The sequence below is a fragment of the Chaetomium globosum genome, genomic scaffold (genome assembly GCF_000143365.1).
Source record: "Chaetomium globosum CBS 148.51 scaffold_5 genomic scaffold, whole genome shotgun sequence".
NCBI lineage: Eukaryota > Fungi > Ascomycota > Sordariomycetes > Sordariales > Chaetomiaceae > Chaetomium > Chaetomium globosum.
Genome location: NT_165980.1, coordinates 3,685,503 through 3,696,406, shown reverse-complemented (window position 1 = coordinate 3,696,406; position 10,904 = coordinate 3,685,503). Strand labels below are relative to the sequence as shown.

At 56.6% G+C, this 10,904-nt stretch overlaps 4 protein-coding genes across 4 annotated transcripts in view; 2 read left to right on the top strand and 2 right to left on the bottom strand.

Moving 5' to 3' along the window:
- Window positions 1-1,066, bottom strand: part of CHGG_08050 (uncharacterized protein) — a gene marked incomplete at both ends in the record, with an annotated part of 2,414 nt that extends 1,348 nt beyond the window's left edge. Inside the window, 2 exons of the mRNA XM_001225705.1 lie at window positions 27-631; window positions 687-1,066. Of these exons, the coding sequence (XP_001225706.1) occupies window positions 27-631; window positions 687-1,066 (985 nt within the window). The remainder of the gene's footprint in view (window positions 1-26; window positions 632-686) is intronic.
- Window positions 1,067-5,033: 3,967 nt separating this feature from the next.
- CHGG_08049 (uncharacterized protein) lies at window positions 5,034-6,087 on the top strand (the record flags this gene model as incomplete). The annotated part of the gene is made up of 3 exons (XM_001225704.1): window positions 5,034-5,160; window positions 5,222-5,552; window positions 5,631-6,087. The coding sequence occupies 3 exons, from the start codon at window positions 5,034-5,036 to the stop codon at window positions 6,085-6,087; spliced, it is 915 nt and encodes a 304-aa protein (XP_001225705.1).
- Window positions 6,088-8,498: 2,411 nt separating this feature from the next.
- CHGG_08048 (uncharacterized protein) lies at window positions 8,499-9,520 on the top strand (the record flags this gene model as incomplete). Its single annotated transcript, XM_001225703.1, has 3 exons — window positions 8,499-8,929; window positions 8,979-9,168; window positions 9,221-9,520. The coding sequence occupies 3 exons, from the start codon at window positions 8,499-8,501 to the stop codon at window positions 9,518-9,520; spliced, it is 921 nt and encodes a 306-aa protein (XP_001225704.1).
- Window positions 9,521-9,901: 381 nt separating this feature from the next.
- CHGG_08047 (uncharacterized protein) lies at window positions 9,902-10,765 on the bottom strand (the record flags this gene model as incomplete). Its single annotated transcript, XM_001225702.1, has 3 exons — window positions 9,902-9,994; window positions 10,267-10,604; window positions 10,699-10,765. 3 exons carry the CDS (start codon window positions 10,763-10,765, stop codon window positions 9,902-9,904), a joined length of 498 nt encoding a protein of 165 aa, XP_001225703.1.
- Between the last annotated feature and the right edge of the window lie 139 nt (window positions 10,766-10,904).

Below are 10,904 nucleotides of genomic sequence, written 5' to 3'. Positions count from 1 at the left end.
GAAAGCCTTCAGGATGGGGGGTAAACCCCCTCCCGTTTTTCCCCGGGTTTTCGGCAGTAGGCCGGGGTCACCGCCCGAGGGGGGGGGATGGGGAGCGGCTTCCTGTTGGAGATGGAGGGGGAGGAATTTGCGGTCGCGAGGGCGGAGCGGGGGGGTGAGTACTGCGCGGGTGCCGACGGCCGAGCTGGCGGGGGAGATGAGTGGAGTGGGCGAGCCGGCCGGGGCGCCGTCGGGGAGGAGCCCACGCCGGGAACGCAAGGCGCGGTGGAACGAGGCTTTGCGGCGTTTCCGGCGCCGGAGGCACACCAGGACGAAAGCTACCAGTAAGATGAGGGCGAGGACGGAACACACCGCGATCGCGGCCTTGCCTTGCCCTGTGAGGTTGCTCCCGGATGTCGTGACGCCGCGGGCGGGGACGAACAGAGTCGGGAGGGGCACGGAGCGGGCGGAAGTACCACGGCCGGAGGACCTGTGCGCCCAAACGGGGAGAAGCCGCGCCGCGGGCAACGGTCGGATCGGGGCCGCCCCGGCGCCGGGGAGGCGCCGACGGGGGCGGAACAAATCTCGGCGATTGTTCGACGGCACGAAGGCGACGGCGGCGGCCCCGGGCGAGAAGGAATAGAAGCCGATACTAACCAGAGTGGTTAGCCCTGAATATCCCTCCAAGACGATATCAAGGGGCTCACTTTTGACAAGTGTTGATGATGAGGTCGACGGTCGCTAAAGCAATCCTTAGCCCGAGACACCACAAGCACTTGGTGCCATACTCACGATCTTGCCCAAGCCCTCCTGTCTGATTTATGCCCACGCCGCAGAAGACCGAATCGCACCAGTACAACGACCAGAAATCCTGCAATGGCACGTTTCGGTTGAGAACCCCGCACCCTTCAACCCATCCGTTGTTCCCCTGCCAGCCCTTCGCCACTGTCCGTAAAAACTGCGCTTTGCAATTACGCAGACACTCTCCGGGGTCCTCCTGCCACCGCCCTTTCATTATTTCGGCCGTGTTGATGTAGCACTCGCAGGCGTGGCTGGCAGTCTCGACATCCCTTCGAATGTTCTCCATATCTGGCGTCTGACGGTAATATTCGAGCCGAGTGATGTCCGCTGGAAAGGCAGGCAAAAAGTGTGGAAGCGGCAGATATAACGAGTGACAGCTTGTGACATAATCCCAATATTGCCTAAACCGCGAGGGGTCGATATATTGTGCTGCGCAGAAAACCGGAAAGTGGTTAACAAACGAACGCGGCAGACGAATAGAATCAACCAAGGATCCAAAGCAAAGTCCAAAGAAAGAGAACCGGCTGGCGACGAGAACCTGACACTCAACCGAGGGCTGCACAAGACAAGGGCGTCAGAATGCAACAGATTTCACTCTCCAAGAGAGACAAGATCTGAGATCAGAGAGACCAGAGGCGCACCCCTCAGGGGGAGCACGGGCGCGAGGGCGCTCCCCGAGATTATATACCTCAGCACACCACAGAACGAGTTGCCGTAGCGCGTTGGCGAGATGCCCCCCCAGCAGGGTTACCGCGTCACAGCCCTCGAGCCGAAGGCCAGCAAAGAAGACCCTCCTCCAGGCGACACCGCAGCACCAGGCCAGCATGTACGGACAGGCACAGCACAACGTCACTGGCTATCCGGGGAGAGAGAGAACGGGACACGGAAACAGGAAAGGCCGCAGCCATACAAACACACCACACCACGGCCACGGTGTGATACGCGGTACGGTACCGTGTGTGCGTGTCTGTACGAACGGATTGGGCGAGCGAGTCGACCTTGGCCAAGTACATGTACAGGTGATAGCAGCGTACCGTACCACTGATACACACGAATGGGATGGGATACATGGATGGATTGATGGTTTCCTTGCAAGAAACAAGATACGCACGTTACACCTCCCGATGCACCTCCCCGACACGCAACGAGAATAGCGTGATCCCCGTACGAGGGCGGCCTCTGGCGGGAAAGGGGGGTGGGGTGGTTTGAGGTGGGAGTGGCCAGTGAGTGATACGGAGCTGTGTCTACCCGCGTCGCTCACCCCCTTCCTCCGTCTTATGTACACCTCGTGTGTGCTGGGGAAGGGGGGAGGGAGGCTAAGGAGTGCCAGTTGCTAGAAGGCGTGGGTAGGGCGACAGAACGCCATATATGTGGCTCGCCGTCGGTCAGTCAGGGCTGAAGATCTCGAGAGGCAAGCGCGGCTGCATATCATGCGTATGCTAGACATCTCGGACTATGTAGGGAGTTGATCCATCTGTATGCCGATCAGATTCGTCAGATGTGCCGCAGCGATTGTTGATCTCGGGATGAGCCATTTCCCGTGGCCACGGCCCGCGGATGGGTGGGGTTGACCCGATACGCTTCGGTGCCTTGGGCAGCTCATCGGATCAATGTTGACGTTGCCCGACAACGGCAGCGCAGGTGATGATTGGACCTGAGGTTGGGGTTTGTCGCTCTCCCACAGACTGACCCGTCTCGCTCACAACGGACGGCAGGGCATGACGGGGAGGGCAGTTATCGTCGATGTCAAGTAAGCAGAGTACATGCATTGCCCCCAACGCTAGTGACGATGGTGACCAGGGCCCGAGGTGTAACATGGTAGTGAGATTGTGCGTGGGCCTTGTACCATCGGGTGCTGCATTCGTAGCGGGAACTTCATCTCGTCAGGGAGATTGTGGACCCTGCAGTGCGAACGACGGGTCTGTAGGAACCGCCGAAGACAGTTTGTCGTGTCCAGTGAACTCCTTCGAGATACAAACGAGGACTTGTCAGGTCGGCATCAATACCATGCTAAAATGATGTGTGTTCTCTGTTCTCCTCAGACTAGGGTATAGCCGGACATCAAGACTTGCATTGTTTGCTCCCCGGCATCGTCTTGCATCCACCAACGGAAGGCCGAGCTGGGCGTTTGTACCCATGCCTGCCCCGTGACGCGTCGGAAAACCAGTCAGGTCGGTTTCACCGGCCTTTGAGATTTCTTCACTCATCGCATTGCATTGCATCACGTCGCATCCCCGGGCCTATCCCAGGATACGGTCAAAAATACGTCCGGGAAACTAGAAGTTGTCAGCTTCGGGCGGGTTTTCCTTCGTGTTAGGCAGGGTTTTGTCAGCTGCGTGATGTGCCATGTGGGAGCTGAGATCAGCGTTCTCGAAGCTCAGCCGTCAACCTGGCGGGGTTTTCAGCGGCTTGATACATATTCCGTGCTTCTACCCGCGTGTGGCGCTCGAGTGACGAGAGGCGGTAAAGCTGGGGCTGGAGAAGCGGAGGAAAGCTGCTCCGTTGTGACGTGTCTGAGGATGGCCATGTATGATGAAGGTTTTGGTGCAGACTCAACGCTCCATGAATAACATTGGATGGCGACGGAGCTCTTATTTCGAGGCATGGCCAACCAGGATCGGAGCCTCGCGAATATTCAGCCCCAAAGGCAAACCACTTATGTCCGTACACATGGCGCGAAACGGGGCGGCTTGCTTTCACGAACGTCCGCGGGAAAGCGAATGGGGCTGGTCGCCAAGCCAATAGCCACGGTGTGACGGATTCTGTGCTCCCAGCTAAGAATATTCACCATATTCCTCGAATGTTCGTTTCGGGATCTCGATTGTGAAGTCAGATCCGGGTGGAGGTGTCCATACAGTGTAGGCTGATCTTGATGGGGCGAGCAACGCATGCTACATTTTTAGCGACAAATGGCTCATACCACAACTTTGATGGGTTGACGAAGGAACCTCTGCCGTCGGGGGCTAAATATCGGGGTTTGCTGGTGGCTGGTGAGGGAACGCTCATGAAGGATGGAGGTGCTTCCAGACAGCCCACATGTGAACGATTTCCGGGATGCCAGTATTCTTGTATCAGGAAACTCAACACATGGGGAACCGCGAGGAGGCTTGGCTTAGTCCCCAAGTTGTGTCACAAGTAGCGACTCCAGCGGGGCGACCGCATTCCATTTCAGCTTTGTTCCTGATATCAGGAGAGGGAGTCCGATATGCTGGCGCGATTCGACGGCAAGGAGACGCGGACATCTTGCCATATGGTTAATGTACAGTCTAGGGAAGGCAAGACGGGACTTTCCCTGGAGCTGCCAGTGATGTATCCAGGTCGCCTCTCTCCCCTCCGCAAGCAAGAAAGTCGATGGTCAAAAGTGGCCCATGAAGGCGAACCGCCGCCCCTCAGAGTTGATGGGGCTGCTCACCCAAAACACCCAAGCGTTGACCGCCAGTCAACTGCCCGAGTCACCGTGGACTTCCGCCAAGTGCCTAACCGCAGTCGGTGAAATGTACGGTGAAAAAGAGTTGGACGGTTCCGAGACAACGTTTTAAGACACAAGAAGCGGCTTGAGATCGGCCAACCTAGACCACACGTCCAAGTCAACCAGTCTCATCGAGTCCCGGCAATTGATTCCGGCGATGCAGACTCCATGGCGCCATCCCGCACGGATAGCGGTGTGCTGTTTCGTCGCCTTCGCGCGCTTCAAGAGTTGTCTCATGCCATCGATGATCTTTGTTCCAGATTCCCGTGCCTGGAGGGATCCAGACTATATGGGGGCTATTGCCGGAAGATTCTGTCCGACGGTTCCATACGCATGGAGCATAGGTAGTCTCAGAGTAGCGGAGATCTCCGTCCGTTGTCTCGCCGCGATCTTGGGTCACAAGACCATTTTCCTAAGCGGGAGGGGTGGGTTTCAGAATATACAAAAATAAAATAAAATAAAATAAAATATTTAATCTGAACTTGGGAGGCGTGTCTTTGATATCAGGGAGTCGTTTTCAGCTGTGAAGATTTGGGGAGGAGGGACGGATGTGAGTTCGCAGATGCAGATGATGCGGTGGCAGGAACGAGATGCATTGGCACCAATTCCGGCCGAGGTGTCCGAGTCGGTCGACCTCGGCCCACCTAATTTCCCCGCGCCGGTTGCCTATTATGTCCCCGGTCCGGTTGTTAAAGAAGGAAGGCACAGGAAGCCAATTCAGTTGCTTGTACCACTTTCTAAAAATTGAACTTTCTTACATTGTGCATGAGGTGACCCGAGAACAATGTCCGACGCAGCGAAGCGCCGAGTCGAAGCCATTGGCAACCAGCTCTCCGGAAGCTCTATCCCGGCTGTCTTCAAGGTCGCACCAACCGGTCCGCGGGTTGCCGACAAAGTGGTCATCATCACCGGTATGTGTATCACCGCCTGAGATATTCGCCGGATTGCATCTGGAAACTCACCGGAACCAAGGCGCAAACTCCATGCTGGGCATTGGTCGAGCATCCGCCCACCAGTTCGCAGAGCATGGCGCCAAGGCCATCTACATCTGCGACTACGATGACAGCAATCTCGAGGCGCACAAGCGCGAGATCAACGGCTTGTGGCCCCAGGTCGACGTGCACACGCGGAAGTTCGACGCCGCCGACGAGAAGGCGGTGAAGGAGGTGATCGACGACGCCGTCAAGCAGTACGGCCGGCTCGATGTCTTCTTCGCCAACGCCGGCACCGTCGGGCCCCATGCACTCTTCAGCGAGATCGACGCCGACGACTTCATGAACGTGCTCCGCGTGAACTCCCTCAGGTCTGTCCCCTCCCGCCCCTGCCCCCCCGCCCAGACCCGCCCGCCTCATTCTTTCACCTGACTGACCGTATGTCTCAGCGTCTTCCTCGCCGCCAAACACGCCGCGCCGGCCATGCAGCGGACCTCGCCAGCCAAGCCCGCGGCGTCGGGTAGCATCATCGCGACGGCGTCGGTGGCCGGGCTGCGGTCCAACGCGGGCAGCACGCCTTACTCGGCGTCCAAGGCGGCGGTGGTCTCGATGGCACAGACGGTGTCGTACCAGCTCGCGGGCACGGGGGTGCGGGTCAACGCGCTGTGCCCGGGGCTCATCGAGACGGGCATGACGGCGGTCGTGTTCGACGCGGCGCGCGCGCGCGGCACCGAGGGCAAGATCGGCCAGCTCAACCCCCTGAAGCGGGCCGGCCACGCGGACGAGATCGCCCGCGTGGCGCTCTTCCTGGGCAGTGACGAGAGCAGCTACGTCAATGGCCAGGCGTGGGCCGTGGATGGCGGGTTGAGCGCCGGCCATCCGTATGTGCAGGGGAGGATGGGGTGAGGGTTGGGGGTGAGGGGATTATTGGCGACTTTGGATAGAAGTAAACATATATTGTTATACATTGCTATATCCTTTTTGCAATATCAGAAGACATTATATACGGGATGCTGTCGTTGCTGGTCGGGAATTTGAGCCTCTGAAGGCTGGACTTGTTCATTTTGTGGCGTGCAAATGTCACTGCTATGTTTAAACTTGCCGTCCTTGATCGGTTCATACCTCGTTACTTGTCCAATATTCATAGTTAATTGGAAAACCAAAAGACCGAGGTTGGGTCTCAAAACAGGGCTTTCGAGCCGAGAGCCGGTACCCCCATCCTCCCGTCGGTAGCCTCTTTCAGCTCTGGCATAATGACTTTTCAGTTGTGTCGCGTGGGAGCGCGGGATGAATCTGGCCTGTGCACCAATCGCCAAGATCCTATTCTGGCCGGGCGCGGGATGAGCTGCTACTCATTGTGGAGCCGCAGTCTGGGGTGCATGGGCTCGAGATGGGTCCAATGCGTTCAGAGTCGGATTGCTGCGGAGCAACTGCCCGAGGTTGGATCGAGTTTGGGCGCAACCAATTTTGGTCCAGGAATCCCCTCAGGTGACGGTCTCGCTCGTCTCGTCAGTTTTGCATTTTTTTTTTTTTTTTCAGGGAGGCCCGGAATGCATCGGGGATTGCAAATTCAACTTGCCGGAGATGACGTCGTTGCATTGTGCTGACGTACCATCGTACGAGATTACAAGCCCTTTGTTGAGAGCTTCAGGGTTGAAGGAACCAACGATGTCCGACGTTCGACTCTCAATGTTGTGCTGCACATAAAATGGAAGCGTCTTGGCTGCAGCTCGGTGGTCTCGACGTGTCCGTCGTTGCATTGGTATTTGAAACAGACGGTGCATCGGCCATTTCAGCGAATTGAGAGGTTTTAGGGTTGCAGTATATTTGTTGTGGGCATTGCCGGAGAACTTCCTTCCCCCATTCAAAAACATGAGATCTGCAATTCGTGACACTGCCCCCAACGCCCCTTGATGACTGTATCGTGTAGGAAGGTTTGCTGGCCACGTTGAGCCTTCAGTTGCCAGTCGGCCCAAGTGAAGCAAATGCTTTGTGGGGAACGGCCCCAGCACATGCAAGCGGCATTTGATGCCAAGAGATTTGCACTGCGCACGATGCGGGGGATCAAAAGCAAGTGAGATTCAACGGTGCAGCCACTGCAGTGTCTCGAAATCGAAGCGACTTAATTAATGATGAGGTAACGTCGACCGCTAATGCAAATGTACCTAAACGGCCCATGTTCAACCCCATTGCTTTGGTTCCAATATTGAGTCACGCGACGATGAACTTGATTGAGATCACAAGGCATGGGTACAAGAGAGCTTGGTGTTGGGATGAAAGAAGCTCAGGGAAGGTACCCCCTGGGAAATACACCCGCAGGCCTGCAGGACTCTTGTGGCCGCCACGCTGGAACCGCCCCGTCTGAATTAGGCTTAGCGTGGCTGATCTCCAGCTGTTGGGTCTTGAATGGGGGTTGTACATAAGTAGTTTCTCAATTCCGCAAACTTGTGCGACCGAAAAACGCATCACCGTCCCCCGGACCGTCGTCAAAGCCCAGTGGCAAAACCGCCATTCATCGCTCAAGGCACTACTGGCTGCGTGGTTTACCGCCGACCCGCTGTGTCTCGGAAAGAAGAAGAAAAGGAAAGGTTTAATTGAGTCAAGGCTCCGAGCACGGTTGCCCATCCTCCCACGCCGTGGCTTGCCCCGTTAGTTTTAGCGCGTCCCGTGCTCAGTGCGGCACTCACGCCTTGGAAAGGCCCAGAACAGAACCCCCACCTAATCACCGATGCAGTGCTCTGACCATCTGCCAACAAAAGCAGCTCCTCTGCTGCTTCTAATTTTGCCTTGCACCTTTCATCCGCAAAAGTCACCATATTTTTCCTTCTTTGCTCCCTTCAATTCACACGCTCAACCCGCGTCCTTCACTGCGTAATTCAGCGTCCGAGACGCCTCGCTCTGCTTTGCCTCGGCATCGTCAGGGTCACATCATTTCATCTTCTGGTTCTCGATTCGAATCACGGGCCGTGCCCCCATCCCAAATCAACAATTTTGATTCAGCTTCCATCATGACCTTATAACTAAGCGCGGTCCTCACCTTAGGATCCTTCCTGGATCTTCATCACGCTTTCAGCCGTTTGGACACTCTCCTCTCCTATCCACCGCGAAATTTCGCCACCCCATCTTCTGGTCGCCGATTCGGCTTCGCTTGGTTGACAACCATCAATCCGGCCCATCCAAAGGTCTAACCCACGCGAGACCTCTTACACTCGCCCACCTGCCTGACCGCCTTGGCTGGACCGGGAATAGACCGAGTTCCCATCCGAGGATTGTAACGCCACCCACCGCCTTCCAATCTCTTCCCGCCATAAAGTAGAATGTCCACCAACGACAAGGCGGTGTCGAAACGGACTGCAAGGCAAACGGGGGAGTATTCAGAGAGTCGTATGGCGCGGCACGACGAGATGGCATCCGAGCCACTCGAAAGGCAAGCTTCGAGATCTACCGTAGCGACACGCTGCACCAGTCTGGAGCCCTCTCCGATGATTCGTCCCACAGATGTACAACAGGAAATCGACACCTTGGACCTGGATTCTTTGGAACGGAGTAATTACAAGCTCCGGGATGCATTCCATCCACCTACCGCACCCCGGACACTCTGCTACTCGACGCACGAGCTTGAAAAGAACCTCCCCGCCGAGAGCCGGCCGGCCAACTTTGGCATTGTGGTACCAGGCGTTTATCGAAGCAGCTTTCCACAAGCCGAGGACTATGCCTTTATCCAGGGTCTTAAGCTCAAAACTATTGTGTATGTTTCACGGCATCGGATTACGGAACCGTACTAACGATGCTCGCAGGACGCTGGTGCACAAGGAATTCCCCCGGGGTTACGATGCTTTCCTCCATAGAAATGGCATCCAACATGCCATCTTCGACATGAAGGGCACTAAGAAAGAGTCAATTCCTGTCGCGACTATGGAGTCCATTCTTCGCGTGGTATTGGATCGCCGAAATCACCCCTTGCTCATCCATTGTAACCACGGCAAGGTAAGTTTGGATGTCCCTGCCATGCTTCGACCGGGTAACTAACTTTGTCAAGCATCGCACCGGTTGCGTTATTGGCGTTATCCGCAAACTTTCGGGTTGGAACCTGAGCAGCATAGTCAACGAGTACAAGGCATACGCCGAGCCGAAAATCCGAGAGTGTGACATCGAATATATCACGGGTTTCGAACCGATCAACACCTTGAATCTCTTTCGGGACCCGAAAGTGCCCTTTCGCGACCCCCGCTTCGCCCGGGCGATCATCTTCGCCCTCGTCATCCTCATGATCTGGTTCGTCACGGACCTCGCAGTCGACAGAAACCGGGATGGGGCTGAAGCACGGGTTCCCAAGTGAGGACCGAAAGGCTCCGTGATCGTTCGGTTTATTTGCTTTGCCACGTGTCAACTTTGATTCGCTGGCCAAAGCCGAAAATCAATGCCCATCTTTACTACCTATCACCTGCCACGACTTGGGAGAAAAGGGGCCGCGTCCAGGGCTTTCCTCGATAGCGAGAAGACGGCCGCTGGAAACGTTCAGGGTTGCATAGCGTTTTTGGCTTAGATATGCCATGGGGACGTTCGATATCATACATGGAACTGGGGTCACATAAAGAAGAGGGGGGTTGGAGCGGAGACTATCAAGTGCTGAGCCGTCTCCTGGCGTTCAATGGCGGGTTTTTGTTTTTTATTTTCTCTTATCTCCTTTGTCACAACTAGGAGGGTAAAGATCCTGCCCTTAATAGCCGTGTACTATACTCCGCCAGCAGTTTTTGGAGTATCCCCTCTTGGAAGCTGGCAGAGCCCGGTTTGCCATGGCATTGGACAGGCCCTGGTTACAAATACAATAAATTGTGTTAAAAATGTAAGCCGAAGACGCGTCCGTGATCAATGTCCTTGATTGCACTTCGCTACCTTAACCTTGGGGCCCCAACGCCTGCCTTTCCTTTTCCGTGCCAGCCCCTATATCGCCCAATGCTGCATGCCCATCCACACCATCCCCATACCCATACCTGTCCACACCATCTATCCATTCATCCACCCCATCCACCACCACCCCCCTCCCCCAAACCCTCATTCCTTATAAACCCCCCACCGATTCACCTCCCTCCTCTCCGCCTCCTCCCTCTTCCTGTCCCCCGTCGCATACGTATAAAACCCCGCCCCGGCATTCACCGCGCCCAGCCCCATGGCCGTGCCCCGCACCACGCCCCGCACCGAAAACCGGCTGCGCAGCGACGCCGGCCGCCGCCGCGCCGCCAGCAGCGCATACACCCCCGACCACGCCGCCGTCATCCCCGCCCCGTCGATCTTAACCCCCGCGAGCGTGAGGTAGCTGCTGAAGATGAGGAGGGGAGGAAAGAGCATGGGGAGCGGTTGGAAGGGGCGCGCGTGGAGGGAGATGATGAGGGTTGTGAGCGTCATGGGGGGGATGGCGGATGCTAAAGGGAGGGGGAGGGGGTGGTTAGTGTTGGGTTGCGTTGAGGGAGGGGGGGGGAGTTGGGGAGGGGAAGCGGGGTGGACGTATGGACGTACTTCCCCATGCCCGGAGTTGGGAGCCGATGCCTAGGGGCGTGTCGGCGTCGTCTGGTGTTGAGGACATAGTGGCGTGACGCTGGGGGGGTTGGGGCGGGCTCAATGGCTTGGTGTTGCTGGTTGCGTGACCTCCGCTTTTGGCGGCCGTCAACTTTTTGAATGAGTGACGTCGTTTGGGGGTTGCAGGCTTATCGTTATCGGGGGTT